Consider the following 19,045-nt stretch of genomic DNA (forward strand, 5'->3'; position numbering starts at 1 on the left):
TAAGCCACTATAGACTGGGAAAATGAATATGATATATAATTAAATGAAAAAAAGCAGAATTAAAAATAGTATGGATAGTGTGGTTCTATTTTGAGTTTATATATATTTTTTGCTTATATGAATTTTAGAAAAAAGGACTAAAGATATGTACCCAAAATGTTATTTAGTCATTATTTATTATGTGTTGAGGAGAGATTGACTATTTATTTACTTATTTACTTATTTATGGCTATCTCCCATTATAAAATATTATTTTTAAAAGCTTAAAACCTTAAAAGAAGATTTTAAGGTCACATTTTATGCACATTTATTGCCTTGTTGCAATACATATTTTTATTTCTGTGTCTTCTTTCAGTCTCTATTAATTTGACCTAGCTGTAATCATGGTGTACATACAATGTTATGCTCTGTTTTTTCACTTATTTTGTAAGCACTTTTCCACAATACTGACTTTATACCATATTGTTGTCAGCAACTTGTTTTTCTTTACAGAAGTCTGCTAATTGTTATAATCTATTATTATCACCATGAATTATTTTCCAGTAATTTGAATTTGGTTGTACATACACTTTCCTTACTTTGTTGTATTTGTGGTCTGCTTTTCCATTCACCATTATTCCATATAAATATTTTTTTTACTACTTCCATACCTGTCAAATTTGAATAGTTATATATAAATACTTATATAATATTCCTAATATCATAATTAGAGCTTTCCCTTTCTTTAAAAAAGAATTTATTTATTTATTTGACAGACAGAGATCACAAGATCACAAGTAGGCAGAGAGGCAGGCAGAGAGAGAGAGAGAGAGAGGGAAGCAGGCTCCCCACTGAGCAGAGAGCCTGATACGGGGCTCGATCCCAGGACCCTGGGATCATGACCTGAGCCAAAGGCAGATGCTCAATGACTGAGCCACCCAGGTTCCCCTCTTCTGCTTTTGACCAGAGCAGTGACTTACCAAACTTTTTAATCTTTGCCAGACTTTTAGGTTTTAAAAGAAGGTATCTGTGCTATTGGGTTGGTTAGAGAAAAATAAAAATACACAACTTACATATCGTGCGTGTATGTGTGTGTGTGTGTGTGTGAGAGAGAGAGAGAGAGAGAAAGAGTGTGTGTGTGAGAGAGAGAGATGGCACCCAGATAAGATATAGGCATTCAGCATCCTACAAGGCTCCTGGATGCCCTCTCTCAACCCCAAAGATAACTGCTATTCTAACCCTTTTCACTAGCTTTTTAAATTTTTGCCCTTCATATAAATGAAATAATACAATATGTATTCTTTGTATCTGGCTTCTTATGCTCAGCATTGTTTGGAAAGTTCATACATGATGTTGCACATATTTGTAGTCTGTGACTTGCCTGTTTATATTTCATATCCATTTATTTTTATTTTTTATTGTTTTCATATTAATAGGAGACCTTTATCTTTAGATTAGGGGTCAGTGTACTTTTTTGATAAAGTAGAAATATTTTAGACTTTGCAGGCCCCGTCAGGACCCTCAACTCTCACTGTAGTGAGTAGGCAGCCATAGATAATGGGTAAATAAATGGGTGTGTGACTGTTCCAATAAAACTTAATTTACAAAACAGGCTGTGGGGCAGATTCGGGGCACTGGTCTTAGTTTGCTGACCCCTGTTCTAGATGTTTATAACATAGACTTTCAGATACCTACATTATATCCATTCCCCCATAGAACTTCAGGTATTATGCCCAGTTGAAAATTTCTCAGCCTCTGTTACAGGTAGTGGCAGCTAATGAATTGTACAAAGTCAGGAGATGAAGCTTTCTGGAATGCCGTTTTTTCCATTTTACCCCTTTTCTCCAAATTCCTGTCTGGAACATGGAACTGGGGCTAAAGGTACAGCAGCGTTCTTGGACCATGAAGTTTCACTGAGAATGGAAACAATAGAGAAAATAGTCCTTGATGTCCATGGAGCCACTATATCAGCTTTTTAATGCCTACCACTAGACTAATTTTTTTATGAGAAAAATAAACTTTGTTTAAGCCACTGTTACTGCTTTGGTTAGTAGTAGCAATCATACACTCATCCTTTATTAAGTGTACTACAAATATCTTTTCCTAGTATGTGGCTTTATAACTTTCACAATTTCTATATTTAAGTCTATAATCCACCTGGAATTGTTTTTTGTATATGATACACAGCAGGAACATAATTTTTCCATATGGATTATGAATTTTTTTTAGCACCATTTACTGACTAGTTCAGGATTCCTGAGCATGGGCAATTTTGGCATTTTGGGTGTATTTGTTGTATAGAAATATCTCATGCCTAGCAGGATGTTTAATATTTCATGATCGCTTCATGTTAAGTAGCTGGAGCACCCACTAGTCATTGTGATCACCATTTTTAATCTATTTATTGCTCTTATATAGGTGTACAGTACCTGTTTTTCAAGTGAAATGAGTTCTAGGATAATTTTGGCCTCTGGGAAAAATTTATATTCTTTGTCATGTTTTTTAAACTTCTGATTATTTTTTTTAAAGATTTTATTTATTTATTTGACAGAGAGAAATCACAAGTAAATGGAGAGGCAGGCAGAGAGAGAGAGGGAAGCAGGCTCTCTACTGAGCAGAGAGCCCGATGCGGGACTCGATCCCAGGACTCTGAGATCATGACCTGAGCCGAAGGCAGCGGCTTAACCCACTGAGCCACCCAGGCACCCATAAACTTCTGATTATTTATTTGTTAATAGATTTCTCATCTATTTAATACTAGATTAAACTTTCACTGGATTTTTTTTTACTGTGATATTCACATAACATAGAATTCACTCCTTTAAAGTGAACAATGAAGTGGTTTTTAGTATATTCAAAAGGTTGTGCAACCCTCACTTTTGACTAATTTTGGGACATTTTTATCACCCCCCAAAGAGGTCCCATACACATTAGCTGTCACTCCCCAATCCTCCAGTCCCTCAGCTCCCTGAGAATCACCAATCTGCTTTCTGCCTGTGTGGATTTGTGTGCAGATTTTTCTGTAGACATGTTTTCAATATTCTTAGGTATATACCTAGGAGTAGAATCACTGGGTCATATGAAAACTATTACAATTTTTTGAAGAATACATTTATTGTCAACCTTTATTGCTATGATTGTTTTTTAAGGTTTCTAGTTAGTATTTAAGAATGTTGATATTTTCCTTGTATTACACAAACACTTCATTGCAGGTATCACATGTATGAAATCCATTATTTTGTTTTTAAGGTTGTGTCTTAATTAATGAAATCCAAGTTTTAAGATCAGAGTTGCAAAATGCTACATAGGGTATTTTCTTAAAAACTTGAAACAACCTCAAATTTACAGGAAAGTTACTAGTAACGTACAAAAAACTAGTTTTCATGAATAATTTGAGAGTAAGTTGCTGACATGATAATCCCTCATACTAAATATTTTTGTGTATTTCCTTCAAACAAGGACACTACATGACCAGAGTGTAAGCATCAAATTCTGGAAACTAACAGTGAAATGTGGCTAACATCTAATCTCTAGACCCCCATTAAAATTTCACTAGTTGTCCCAATAATATCCTTTAAGCCAAAAGTTCACTTAACATTGTTATATCTCTTTAGTCTCCATCTGGAATAGTTCCTCAATTTGTAATATCACAGATATGAGCTTGTTTTTCTCATTGCATTCTATTTGGTGATGCATGGCTTCATTTGTCCCGTCATTGATGATGTTCACTCTGATCACGTAATTAAGGTGTGATGTCTTACACATTAATTTTTTTTCTGTTGTTTAATAGTATTTTCTGGGGGGGCATCTGGGTAGCTCAGTCAGTTGAGCATCTGCCTTTGGCTCAGACCATGATCCCAGTTGGGTTCCCTGCTTAGTGGGGACTCTGCTTCTTCCTCTCCCATTGCCCCTCCCCCTGCTCGTGCTCTCCCTGTCTCTCTCTTAAATAAATAAAAGCTTTAAAAGAAAAAAAGTATTTTTTGGAGAAGTAACTTTGAAATTATGTAGCTACTATCCTATTCCTCATCAAACTTTCAATTTTTGAATTTATTTACATTAGTGTACTCATAGAATCCTATTTCATTCTGTGAGTTGTAATATATCATTATCATTATTTATCTTGAAGTTCATAATGTCCCAGCTTTTAACCAGTGGAATGCCCTTCATACTGGCTTCTGTGCCATTTTGACATGTTCTCATCCTTCTTTGAGCACTTACTTACTTTCTGGCACAAGATACTCCAGGCTTATTGAGTGCCATATTTACAAAGAAAGATTTGGGTGCTAGGTGTGCCCATTGCTTTTCAGTTGTTCAAAGTTCATTCTAGTTTTTTTCCTTTTCCATATTTGCAACTTTTTTCTTTGATAATAAGAAACCTGGGTTCCATTATCCTTAATATAGTTACTTATTTGATAAATCCCCCTGAATGTAACCAGTTTCCTACTAATGCCACTGCCTCCTAACCTCTGGAGATAGCTTCTCACTTCACAAATGTTTCAACACCCTGTACTGGTCATTGCCCCCTGCACCCTTTCACCCATTGGATGTTCTTTTCACCCTGCTCAGAGCCAGACACCCAGTGTAGTCCTGACTTCCATCCTGGCACCTTCCTCACCCTGCTTGGACTGTCATCCTGTGTGAGGCTGCCTACTCCCCACACAGTAGCCTTCTTCTCTTTGTTCTGGTACCAGCATTATAAGCTGGCTGCCCTCCCGTTGGACATCCTCTTCATCTAACTTGTGCTCCAACACCCTGCAACAACCTGCTCCCCCATGTGAAAACACCAACTGTGGCACTGTATTTTCAAAAGTCATGCCAGTATATATCCCCTTTTACATGCTCTTCTTATAAGTTATTGATACTTCTCCATTGAGAGTTTTTTCCTCTTGAACCTGAATGGTTTATTTACCTCAGTCCATAGCATGCAGTGAATGTGATGCTACATGATTTTCTAGGTCAGAAGGTAAAACAACTTCTGCCTGCCTCTGTTTCTCTCTCTCTGAATACTTGGAATCTAGCCACTGGGTTGTGAGGAAGTTCAGAGCAGACCACATGGAAAAACCCAGGTAAAAGCCAACATCAACTGCCAGATATTTGAGTGAATGAATGAGCATTCAAATGAATTCAGGTCCAAGTCTTCAAGTTTTTCAACTGATATCTCAGATGTTGTGGAGAAGAAATAAGCCATTCCTGCTATGATCTATAAAAATTCCTGACCTATGTAAACCTGGGGAGATAATATGTGATCGTTGCTCTTTTAAGTCATTAAGTTTTAGAGTGATTTCTTATAATGCCATAGTAACTAGAACACCCCTCTTGCACTGCTCAGGGTCAGGAAAACTGCTTAGACCTTCTCTCCACCCCTCTTGGTTTCTTACCATACAATAGGCCATCTTCCTACACAGACACCCTCATTACGCTGCTTAGGTTCCAGTTTCATATGCCAGGGTGCCCTCCCAGGTTAATGCTTTCCTTATTCTGTTTTGACTTTGAAACCTCATGTTGGGTATCTCTTGGATAACAGACAGTTATATTTACAGTCCCTGAGAGAAAGGAAGTGAGCCCCTGTTTACCCTGGCTCCTAATTGGGGGTAATTTTCTATGGATTTGTGAGCCAGAGTCCAAACATGGCATGGTGATTCCACTGTGCTGAGGAACAGAGATCAGAGTTCATGGAAGATGAAGCAGCTGGAATATGCTGGGCAGGGGGAGATAAAGAGCACTAGAAATTGTAAATAAGTGGGTAAATATAAAACTCTATTTTTTTTGTGATTTCTTACTTATGCAAGATGGAATTTATACTTGTAGAAGTAAAGATGAGGGTGCACCTGGGTGGCTCAGTGGGTTAAAGCCTCTGCCTTCGGCTCGGCATGATCTCAGGGTCCTGGGATCGAGCCCCACATCAGGCTGTTTGCTCTTCAGGGAGGCTGCTTCCCCCTCTCTTTCTGCCTGCCTCTCTGCCTCCTTGTGATCTCTGTCTGTCAAATAAATAAATAAAATTTAAAAAAAAAAAGAAGTAAGGATGAGACAAATATAGCTGAATGGATGTGTGAGTGTAAATGGGTTATACTATTAAGGTTATTACATTTGTGAAGTGTCAGGTATCAAGAGAAGTGGGAAGTATGAAGAAGGAGGTATGAAGTGGTAAAATATTGACTCTTAACTAGACTTTGATAGGTTATGAATGTGTATTATTAGTTCTAGAGCAAGCATTAAAATTGTAAGAATAAGCTAAGAGGCCAGTTGGGGAAATAAAATGCATTACTAACAGATATTTGATTTGTTAATCAAATAAGTCAAGAAAGGAAAAAGAAAAAAGTAAAGGAATAAGAGAGGACCAAAAAACATATGGAAAAGAAATAGGAAGATGGTAGATTTCAACTCAACCATGTCAACAATTAAAACAAATGTAAAAGAATTAAACACTCCAAATAAAAGCAGAGATTGTCAGAGTGGATAAAAAAAGCCAGAATCAACTGTATGTATACTACGTAGAAGAAATACACTACAGATATATAGGCACAAATAGATTGAAATTTAAAAGATAGAGAAAGATATATCATGAACACAGTAGGATGACATGATTATATTGATAAAAGACAAAGTAAACCTGAAAACATGGAGTTTGTCCTAAGAAAGAATATTTCCTAGAGATAAGAGGCAATCTGTCAGCTCATGCTGCCATAACAATATACCATAGACTATGTGGCTTAAACACCAGACACTTACTTTCTCACAGTTCTGGGAGGCTAGAAGTCCAAAAGCAAGGTTCCATCCAGATTGGTTTGTGATGAGGCCTCTACTCCAAGAATCTGTATCCTCACATGGCCTTTCTTTTAGGCCTGTGCACAGGTGGAGAGATCTCGGATATCTCCCTCTTCTTACAAGAACATCAGTCCTATTAGATTATGGCCCCACCCTTATGACCTCACTTTTTTCCTCCAATTTTTATTTAAATTCCAGTTAACATACAGTGTACTATGAGTTTCTGGTGTGGAATTTAGTGATTCAACACTGACATGCAACACCCTGCACTCATCACAGCAAGTACCCTTCTTAATCGCCATCACCTATTTAACCCACCCCCTACCCACCTTCCCTCTAGTAACCATCAGTTTGTTCTCTACAGTTAAGAGCTTATGACCTCATTTAACCTTAATTTCCTCTTTAAAAGCTCTGTTTCTAAATACAGCCACATTGTGGGTTAGGCTGCAATATAGGAATTCACACAGGAATTCAAACTAAGAGGACACAATTCACTCTATAACACAGTTCACCAGGAAGACATGACAATTCTAAGTAAGTACACATCTAATAGAGTTTCAATATGGATGAAGAAAACTGATAAAGAGAGGGATCAGTGCATTCACAATTATTATTAAAGATTTTAGTAATTATTAGAACAATTAGAAAATCAGTAAAACAATCTGAGGGTTTGGAAGGGGGTTGGGGGGTGGGAGGTTGGGGGAGCCTGGTGGTGGGTATTATGGAGGGCACGTATTGCATGGAGCACTGGGTGTGGTGCATAAACAATGAATTCTGTTACACTGAAAAGAAATTAAATTTAAAAAATCAGTTAAAATATGAAAGATCTGATGCTACACCCAACAAATACAGAGTACATATTCCTCTGAAGCACACATGTAGTGTTCACAAGGACAGACTGTATGGTGGACTGTGAAATGTCTCAATATTGTTCAAAAGACTAAGTCTCACAGAGTATATTCTCTGATCACAATAGAATTAGAAATCAATAACAGTAAGATACCTAGAAAAAGCCCAAATACTTGGAAATTAACACCCTTCCAAATATCAAATTATAAGGAAAATTAGAAGGTATTTTGAACATGATAACAAAAAAACTAAATATCAAAATGTGGATGCTTCTAATGTAGTTTTTACAAGGAAGTTTGTAGCTTTAAACACCTGTTTTAGAAAAGAATACAGCTTTGAATGAATAATTTAAGTTTTTACCTTAAGATGCTAGAAAGATTAAACCCAAGAAAAATGAAATGAGCAAAAATGAAGAGAAAAAATCACTGAAATAGAAAACAGATAAATAAAAGAGAAAATGAATAAATCCAAGAGTTGATCCTTTGAAAAGATTAATAATTGATAAACCCTATGGTGATACTGGTCAAGAAAAAGCAAGGAAACACAAATTACAAATAGCATGAATGAAAGATGAAAGATGAGCTCAGGGGCGCCTGGGTGGCTCAGTGGGTTAAGCCGCTGCCTTCAGCTCAGGTTATGATCTCAGGGTCCTGGGATCAAGTCCCGCATCGGGCTCTCTGCTCAGCGGGGAGCCTGCTTCCTCCTCTCTCTCTCTGCCTGCCTCTCTGCCTACTTGTGATCTCTCTCTGTCAAATAAGTAAATAAAATCTTTAAAAAAAATGAAAGATGAGCTCAAATCCTACAGACATTAACAGAATATTAACAGTAGGATCAGTTTTATGCCAATAAATTCTACAATTTAGGTAAAATGGACAAATTCTTTAATCTGAATAGTTGTAAAATACATAAAGAAACTGAATCAAACAACTCTCTTAGAGAAAGCTGTAGGCCTAGGTGATTTCAATACTTTAGCATGCATTTTTTGTGGAAGAAATAACAGTTACACAAACTTTTTCCAAAAAATAGGAGCATTTTTAATTCACATTATGAGGCCAGCATAATATTGATGCTAAAAACCTGACAAAAACATAATCATAAAGGAAAATTATGAGGTGGGACTTAGAGTATGGTAGAATGGATAGCCTGACAAGTCCTTTTCCCCAAAAGTACCAATAAAACTGGATAAAATGATCAAAGCAACCATTTCAGGACCCTGAAATTGACCATAGGTACTTAAAACAGCAAAGCAGTTATTCATGAAAATCAGTAGAACCATGTTTTAAGAACAGGGAGAGCCTGTTCTATTACAAAGGGACAAGGCATGATAACTAGCAACTTAACCACCAGAGTGGAGCCAAACTTGGACAGACTATACCCAATGCCATCATCAAAACAGTAGCAAACTCAGTGGCATACAAACAAGGCAAAATAGTGGCTCAGATAGTCTGTGGATTTAGTAGTGGCTAAGACAAAAAAATGAACTGGCAAACTATCCAGAAATTTATCAAGGAGATCTGGGAAATAAGATAGCATAGTGCTGGGATATCTGGGTGGTTCATAACAGTTAAGCATCTGCTTGGCTCAGGTAATGATTGCAGCTTCCCCTGCTTGTGTGCTCTCTCTCTGTATCTCTGTGACAAATAAAATCTTATAAAAAAAGATAGTCATAGTGCTCTGATAAGCTCTCCATGTATTCAAGCAGCATGCAGGTATAGAGAAGATCATGAAAGGGCACGAAATAAAAATTCAAAGCAGACAAAATAGAGACTACTACTAGAAAAAAAAGATATTTCATAATGATAAAAAGGTCAGTTCATTAGAAAAATAAAGTAATAAATATTACATATCTAACAAGGCTTAAAGCACATGAAGTAAAATTTGACAGAAGTGAAGGAGAAACAGACAACACAACAATTAGAGCAAGAGACTTCAATAATACCCTACACTACCAACACTTGATAGAACAACTAGAGAGAGAGATAATCTAATAATAGCAAGCATACTAAAGACTCAAACAACACTATTCACCAACTTGATCTCACATTCCACCAAAGACAACAGAATATATATCCTGTATATATAAAATATGTCTCATAACTCTACAAGGACTAAAAATATACAAGGTATGTTCTCCAAACATGCTAGAATTAAGTTAGAAATCATCACCTAGAAATCTGGGATATCCCCAAATATTTGGAAATTCAATTCTCTTTTAGTTAATTAATGGGTTGAAGAAGAAACCTACAAAGGAAATTAAAAAAATATTTTTAGTTGAATGAAAGGGGAAGCACAAAATATCAAAAATCTGTATGATGTAGCTCAAGTGGTACTTAGAGGAAAATTAATAGCTTTAAATTCTATTGGGGAAAAAAATCAAGCTCATGGATGCAGAAAACAGATTGGTGTTGGCCAGAGATGGGAGTTGGGGTTTCGGCAAAATGGGTGAAGGGAGTCAATATTTAAAAGCTTCCAGTTACAAATAAGTGATGGGAATGTAATGTGAAGCATGGTGACTATAGTTAGTAATACTGTATTGCATATTTGAAAGTTGCTGAGAGAGTAGATCTTAAAAGTTCAAGAAAAAAAATTCTGTAACTTTGTATGTGACCTATTTTAACTAGATTTATTGTGATCATTTCACAATATATACAAATAATGAATCATGTTGTACATCTGAAACTAATAATAATAAACTTTCAAAAATAGATAAAAATTCCTACAGAAAAAGGATCAATAACATGAGCTTCTACCTGTAGAAACTAAAAAAGAAGCAGAAGGAAACCATACAGATTAGAAATTAACAAAATACAAAACAAAAAAACAATAGAGAAAATCAATAAAGACAAAACTTGGTACTTTGGAAAAATTCAACAAAATTGACAAGTCTTTAGGTAGTCTAATCAAGGAAAAAAACAAAAACAAAAACAAGAACAGGGCACCTGGGTGGCTTACTTGGTTAAGCAACTGCCTTCAGCTCAGGTCATGATCCCAGAATCCCAGGATCCAGTCCCAGGATCGAGTTCCACATTGGGCTCCCACCTCCATGGGGAGTCTGCTTCTTCCTCTGACCTTCTCCTTTCTCATTCTCTCTCTCAAATCAATAAATCAATCTTTAAAAAAATCACAGACACACACACACACACACACACACACACACACACATTAACAAGATTAGAAGAGAATGAGTGGGACATAATTGTTGACTTTTCAGAAATGAAAAGGACTTAAGGGAATGTAATAAGAAACTTCATGCCAAGAAGTTAGATAATTTAGATGTAATTGACAAATTTTGAGGAAGACACAATTGCCAAACTGACTCAAATAAAAAATACATATAGATCTATAATAATTAAATAAATTAGTAATTAAAAAATCTTCCTACAAAGAAAAACCTAGGCATAAACGGCTTCATTGGTCAATTCTACCAAGTACTTACTTTTTAAAAAAAGATTATTTATTTATTTATTTATTTGACACAGAGAGAGAGAGAGAGAGAGAGATCACAATTAGGCAGAGAGAGGGGGAGAAACAGGCTCCCCGCTGGGCAGGGAGCCTGATGCTGGCCTGGATCCCAGGACCCTGAGATCATGACCTGAGCTGAAGGCAGAGGCTTAACCCACTGAGCCACCCAGGTGCCCCTCTACCTAGGACTTAAAAGAATAAATAATAACTGGGGCGCCAGGGTAGCTCAGTGGGTTGAGGCCTCTGCTTCGATTCAGGTCATGGTCTCAGGGTCCCAGGTTCGAACCCCGATCTGGGCCCTCTGCTCAGCAGGGAGCCTATTTTCTCCCCTCTCTCTGCCTTCCTTTCTGCCTACTTGTGATCTCTGTCAAATAAATAAATAGTCTTTAAAAAAAAGAATAAATAATAACTAGCTTTCATAAACTTGTTCAGAAAATAGAGGAAGGAATACTTCCCAATTCATCCCATGAAGCCAATATTACCTTGCTACCAAAGCCTGACAAAGACATCACAAGAACTCTGTATGCAAAAAATTCTGTAGAATCCAACAACAAATTTGACTATTAGAACTAATAGAGTTTAACAAGGCCATGAGATTCAAGGTCAATATAAAAAATCAATTGTAGAAATTACAAAAAATCAACTGTATTTCTACAATTTATTTAAATATTTAAAGAAGAAATATTGCCAGTCTTTCAGAAAAGAGGGAACAGTTCCTAATTCATTCTATGAGGCTATTATTAGCCTGATACCCAAATCAGACAAAGACATCATAAGAAAACTACAAATTAATATCCTTCTTAAATCAGAGGAAAAACTTTAAATTATTAGTAAACCAAATCTAGCAACATAAATGGATTATTGATCCTGACCCAGTGGGATTCATTCCAGGAATTCACAGCTTGTTAAATATGAGAAAATTAATTTAATACATCATTGTAATGAAATAAAGGGCAGAAAATGACATCTCAGTAGACATAGAAATAACATTTGACAAAACTCCAACATCCATTCATGACAAAACTCATGAAACTAGAAATAAAAAGGAAATTCAGCAACCTGACAAAGTGCAACCTGACAAAGTGCAATGTTACAGCTAACATTGTATGTAATAGGGAAAAACTGAATATTTTCCTCTTAAGATCAGGAACAAGGTAAGGATATCCAGATACCACTTTTTAACTTAATTTATTTTTATTTTTATTAGTATTTTATCAGTATATTTATCAGTATAGTTAACATACAGTGTTATATTAGTGTCATGTGTACAGTATAGTGATTCGGCAATTTTATACATTACTCAGTGCTCATCGTAAGTGTACTCTTAATCTGCTTCACCTATTTCACCCATGCCCCCACCCACTTCCTCTCTGGTAACCATAAGTTTGTTCTCTATAGTTAGGAGTCTGTTCTTAGTCTGTCTTAATTTGTTTTGTCTCTTAAATTCCACATATGAGTGAAATCATACAGTATTTGTCTTTCTCTTATTTCACTTAGCATTATACTCTCTAGATTCATCCATGGAGCCATCCATTGTTGCAGATGGCAAGATTTCATTTATATTTATGGCTGAGTAAAAACATATGGTACCAATTGGTTACTTTGTATAAAGACCACTGAGATCTTCTCAGTTAAGGATATCTTACCTGAGCCGAAGGCAGTGGCTTAACCGATTGAGCCACCCAGGCATCCCTAGCATCCTTAGCATTATCCTTTCTATCAGCAGCATAGAGGCTCAGATTCATCTTCATTAACCATCTCTTTCATCAAATCAGTCATCAAATTCTGTGGATTCTATCCTCACACAACAGTCATCAAATTCTGTGGATTCTATCCTCACACAACATGGCTCATATCTGTGTTCTTCTTCCCCCCATTTTTGTTTTTAAATTTAATTTTTAAAAATTGAGATATAATTGCAATAACTTTATGTTAGTTTAGATATACAATATAATGATTTGATATATGTATATATTATGAAATGATCAAAGTTCTTGCTTTGTTTCAGTGGAGAACCAAAATGCTAAAAAACATCAGACTTTGTTAGAATAATAAAGGATTATGGATGCTAAAATTTTAAGTGTAACTACTAATAGAATACAAACATAATGAATAACTTCCAAATTAATAGGGGAAATAAGGAAATCAGCATAACAGAAGGAAGACAATAAACAACGCAAGAAAAAGAGGGATAAATACAAACACAAAACAAATGGTAGAAATATTCAAATATTGCACATTACAATAAGTAAAAGTGGATAAAATTCACCTAGTAATAAAAGAGTCTCTGAAATTGGATTTTAAAATTCCAGCTACATGCTATTTAAATAAACATGTCAAAGACAGAATGATACCCAAATGTTGAAAATAAAGGAATGGGAAAAGTATTAAAAGGCAAATACCAACAAGAATAATAGTATTTAAGTAGATAAATATTTAATAGAAAAAAATAATAAATTAGTCAAGAAACAGGCTCTTAACTATTGAGAACAAACATGGTTACCAAAGGGGAGGTGGCTGGGGAATGGGTGAAAGAATAATGAAGATTAAGGACTGCACTTGTCATGATGAACACAGGGTGATGTATGGAATTGTTGAATCACTGTATTGTATATCTGAAACTAACATGGCACTATTGTTAACTATACTGAAGTTAAAATTTAAAAAAAAAATGCATGCGATGCAAAAGAAAAAAAGGTATCTTGTTAGGAGATTGTGCCTAGTCACTTCTTTCTCAACATCCCATTCTATCTATAACAATGAACTTTGACCTCCATGAAAAAAATAACAAATTTCACTGAGACTAGTAAAGTCCCATTGTACCCCCGCAGGAGTTTGAAAACTGTAAGAAATTTTTAGAATATTATTTGAGTCCTGTGAAAATAAATAAATGTCATTAAACATGGAGTTGAGAAGCCCTAAAGGAGATCTCTCACACGCTACCAACCTCCATAAGAAGCCATAACTCGTATTCCCCAACAGGAAGAAACTTACTTTATATATCCTAACAGAAGGAAGAATTTCTTCCTACCCAGCAAGAGCCCAGCTAGTGAGAAACCACCACACTCAACTAATGAGAAGCCATAATGGACCTTTTTAGCTTTCTCCTTTCACCTATAAAAGCAAGCCCCTCTCCTCTTTTCTGGACTTGCCTGTGGTTTGCCATAAGTTTGCTTGTCCCCAATTCCACTTTTCTGCTATTCCCAAATAAGCTCATTTTGCAGATAAAATAGCTGACTCTTGTTTTTGTTAAGGTCAACAGTCTTTAAAGTTAACCTTCATATCTGTTTAGCAAGCCTTTTTTAATTGGGTAGAAGATGATTTTCATTCTTGGAATGAAAATACAGATTTCTTATCTTATACTTTTGAAAAAGGTTTAACTTTTCTTCCACCAGACTATAAAAGGATGCATAAATACAGATGAAGTAGAGGGTAAACAGAGAATCAGAAAACATGATCAGATCCCTATGGCTGCTGCTAAAGAATTACAGAGGGCAGGAACATAACCTAAACTGTCAACTGAAGAATACAGACTAAACTTGGCTCTTGAACAACACAGGTTTGAACTGTGTGGATCCACTTTTATGTGGATTTTTTTCAAAATAGTACAGTACTGTAAATGTGTTTTCTCTTATGATTTTCTCAATAATCTCTAACTTACTTTATGATAAGAATACAGTATGTAATACATAGATAAAATATGGGATATTGGGAAAGCTTCCAATCACCAGTAGACTCTTAGTAGTTAGGTTTTTAGAGACTCAAACGTTATATATGGATTTTCGACTGTGCATCTGGGGGGAGGTGGTGGTCAGCACCCCAGGCCCCATGTTGTTCAAGAGTCAAATTTATAGGATTGACTGAGATATCTCTAAAAAAAATACTGGAACCAAGCAACTATACTTAAATTAGCAGTCATTATATTTGGTAGAACTACTGGTAATTTTAATTTTTCTTCATACTTTTCTGGATCTTTCAAAATTACAATAAACATAATATTTTTATGATGAAGAAAATGTTACTTAAAAAGTTAATATTTCTATAAATTTTCTTTGAATAATACTATAAAGGAAATCTGAATATTATAAAATACAAAAATTCAATAGCTTTTCTATCATGGAAATTCAACAGTATTTGAAATGGATTAAGTATTGAAAACAAAATTTGATTGCTTTCAACCTTTATGATTTTAAAAGGTTACCTAAATATTTTGGTGTGGTATTTTCTTCTAGGAACTTGATCAAAATGCCACTGAAAAAGTCCAGGCAATGTTCACAGCCATTGATGAGCTCTTATATGAGCAGAAGTTGAGTGTGCATACTAAGAGTCTACAAGAAGAGTGCCAACAATGGACATGTAGCTTTCCTCACCTCAGGTATTAGAGCCCCATGGTTGGCTTGTATCATGGTTAACTAAAACTTGGAAAGCAGATATCTAAAAAAGCTGCTATTTTGAAATCTTTATAGGCTTGGTTTTAATGAATTTAAATAAGGCCATATGGTATACAGACTCAGTTGAGAGAAAATTCAAGTTGATGGAAGTTTCTTGGAGTTTTCCTAACTACCACTATGTTGTCCTGAGTAAAACAATTTCTATACCAGTAGCTGAGATCTGTGTATTGTGGCCATCCAAACAGCTCTTCTTTTGAGCAAGAGGGTCAGAAAATGTATTTGTTTACACTGTTGTCTACAAGAAAATTCTTATGTATACTTGAAAGCAGACATAAGCTGTTAGGAAACGTTCCTCAGAAACCACATTACTGTACTTATGACTTAAAATTTATACTTAAAATTTATAAAGCATCATGTTCTTAAGAATATAATTCATAATTTTCACTAAATTGGCCTGGCTTTCATCCATTTTGGCAGATTTAATGAAGATTATTGTAGAGGATAGAGGGAAAATTACAAATGTTTGCTCAGCTTCCTTGATTTTTTCAATGGTGGGGAGGCTTTAGCTTTATCTTTTCCATCTCCATTTTTTGGAAGAGAGCTATACCTCTCTCTGTGGATTCACATTTTCTCCCAAAAATTATTCTTAATCAGTATCAGACTAAGTATGTAGTCTTTTATATAGAGCCAGTAAATTTGTTCCAAAAATATCTACATTTTGTATGAATGACAGGTAAAGATGCTTAATTGTCTCTTTATGTTGTTCATTTTGAAGGATTCTGGGTAGGCAGATAATCACTCCAAGTGAAGGTTATGGACTGTATCCTAGATCCCCTTCTGTTGTTTCAGCTTCACATGAGGCAATACTTTCTCAAGAAAGAGATTCTACTATGTGAGTATTTCTAATATGTGAGTATTTATGTATCCAAATGTGTAAGTGTTACATTCTGCCAGTTATACTAGGGGATTAAAAAACTTTTTACTTGTTGGTATTTAATAAAGCACAGAGAATTCTGTTAAGATTAACTATAGTTTTTGTGCACATAAGAATTTTCTTGTACAATTTTTTTGTTTGAAAAGTAAGACATTCCCTAGGGTTTAAGGATATTTTTGTTACTTAGATTCATCTCTATCTCTGTATTTATGTTTATCTATAAATACAGGCACTTCCTTCTTGAAATAAAGTGTAGATAGACTGGGTTAAAAAAATTTAGAGGTCTGAGAAACACTTTAAATATTTTTTGAGGGATGCCTGGAGGGCTAGTTCGTTAAGCATCTGCCTTCAGCTCAGGTAATGATCCCAGGGTCCTGTGACTGAGTCCCACAATCAGGCTCCTTGCTCTGTGGGGAGCTTCTGCCTCTGCCTGCCGCTTCACCTGCTTGTACTCACATGATCTGTCTCTCTGACAAATAAATAAATAAATAAAATCTTTTAAAAAAAAGATATTTTGAAAAAATTTTGAAAAACTGATTTTTTCTTAAACACGTAGTATTAATTACAACTTAATTTCTTTACAGAAATTAAACTATTAGTTTATTAGCTTAAGATGTATAATTAGTATATTATTTAGGACAGGTAATTCTTTTGAATACCTCAAACTCTTTAAACAACAGCAAAATAAACCTAAATAGGATTATTCCACTTTCTTACACCACACATAAAAATAAATTCAAAATAGATTAAAGTGGGTACCTGGGTGGCTCACCAGTTGAGCATCTGCCCTTGGCTCCAGTCAATTTCAGAATCCTGGGATTGAGCCCCACATCGGGCTCCCAGCTTGGCGGGGCTCTGCTTCTCCCATCCTTCTCCCTCTGCCATTCCTTTTGCTCGTGCTCACTCTGTCTCTCTCAAATAAATAAATAAAATCTTAAAAAATAGAACAAAGACCTAAATAAATAAAATCTTTAAAAATAGAACAAAGACCTAAATGTGAGAACTGAAACCATAAAAATCCTAGAAGAGAACACAGGTAGTAACCTCTCTGACCTCAGCTATAACAACTTCTTTCTAGATATATCTCCTGAGACAAGGGAAACAAAAGCAAAAATAAACTATTGGGACTTCATCAAAATAAATTCTGCACAGCAAAGGAAACAATCAATAAAAACTAAAAGGTAACCTTTGGAATGGGAGAAGATATTTGCAAATGACATATCTGATATGTCCAAAAATATATAAAGAACTTATAAAACTCAACATCCCGAAAATTAATGATCCAATTTAGAAATGGGCAGAAGACATGAGCACAAATTTTTCCAAAGAAGACCTGCAAATGGCCAACAGACACCTGAAAAGATGCTCAGCATCACTGGTCATCAGGAAAATACAAATCAAAACTACAATGAACTATCACCTCATAGCTATCAGAATGGGTAAAATCAACAATACAAGAAACAGTGGGTATTGGTAAGAAATACGGAGAAAGGGGGAACCCTCTTTTTTAAAAGAGTTATTTATTTATTTGAGAGAGAGAGGGCAAGATAGAGCGAGCATGAGTGGGTGAGAGGTGCAAAGGAAGAAGGAGAAGCAGGCTCCCCGCTGAGCAGGGGGCTCCATCCTAGGACCCTGGGATCATAGCCCAAGTTGAAGGCGCATGCTTAACCAACTGAACTACCCAGGTGCCCAAAGGGGAACCCTCTTGCACTGTTGGTGGGAATGCAAACTAGAGCAGCCACCCTGGAAGAGTATGCAGGTTCCTTAAAAAGTTAAAAATGGAACTATCCTATGATCGAGCAATCACATTACTAGGTATTTACCCAAAGAATATAAAAACACTAATTCACCAGGTTTATAGACCTGTACCCCTGGGGATAAAAATATATGTTTATAAAAAATAAAATAAAAAAGTAAAAGTAAAAAAAAAAACACTAATTCAGAGGGATACATGCACCTGAGGTTTATAGCAGCATTATCTACAATAGCCGCATTATGGAAACAGCCCAAGTGTCCAACAACTGATGAATTGATAAGGAAGATGGGGGGGGTGTGTGCGCGCACACACACACACACACACACACACACAAGATGGAATATTACTCAGCCATAAAAAAGAACGAAATCTTGCCATGGATGCATCTAGAGAGTATAATGTTGAGCAAACTAAGAGAAAGACAAATACTATATGATTTAACTCATATGTGGACTTCAAGAAACAAAACAAAACAAAGGGAAATAGTCCCTTAGCTGTAAAGAACAAACTGATGGTTACCAAAGGGGAGTTGTGGGGGGATAAGTGAAATAGGTGATGGGGATTAAGGAGCGCATTTGTGATGAGCACTGGGTGATGTATGCAAGTGTTAAATCACTATACTATACTCCTGAAACTAATATCACACTGTATGTTAACTAACTGAAATTTAAATATTTTTAAAAACCTAAATAGAATTATTTCAAAACCTATGTTTACCCTTAAATCTATTGTAAAGTATCATAGTTTTAATTCTTTTATTGTTGTTGTTGTTCCTAATTTTTTTTTTTTTTTTACCAAACTGTAGTTTTACTTATTTGAATCATCTGCTAAGAGTTTTAGTAGCAGTAGTTTTGATGCGTTTTTTTTGGACTTGTAGACTTTTCAAAAGACCACAAAGTAAAACATTAC

General features: G+C 35.4%; 2 protein-coding genes across 8 annotated transcripts in view; one reads left to right on the forward strand and one right to left on the reverse strand.

Annotated features, from left to right (window-relative positions):
- Positions 1 to 6,726, reverse strand: part of ECD (ecdysoneless cell cycle regulator) — a 45,054-nt gene extending 38,328 nt beyond the window's left edge. The window contains exon 1 of the mRNA XM_045083470.1: positions 6,709 to 6,726. The gene's annotated coding sequence lies outside the window, so the exon portion shown is untranslated. The remainder of the gene's footprint in view (positions 1 to 6,708) is intronic.
- Positions 1 to 19,045, forward strand: part of FAM149B1 (family with sequence similarity 149 member B1) — a 73,786-nt gene that overhangs the window by 6,839 nt on the left and 47,902 nt on the right. For all 7 annotated transcript variants that reach the window (XM_004769462.3, XM_004769465.3, XM_004769460.3 and 4 more), the window contains 2 exons: positions 15,288 to 15,430; positions 16,222 to 16,338. In XM_004769462.3, the coding sequence (XP_004769519.1) occupies positions 15,288 to 15,430; positions 16,222 to 16,338 (260 nt within the window). The remainder of the gene's footprint in view (positions 1 to 15,287; positions 15,431 to 16,221; positions 16,339 to 19,045) is intronic.

This window comes from Mustela putorius, unplaced genomic scaffold (genome assembly GCF_011764305.1).
Source record: "Mustela putorius furo isolate JIRA1106 unplaced genomic scaffold, ASM1176430v1.1 tig00000698_pilon_pilon_pilon, whole genome shotgun sequence".
NCBI lineage: Eukaryota > Metazoa > Chordata > Mammalia > Carnivora > Mustelidae > Mustela > Mustela putorius.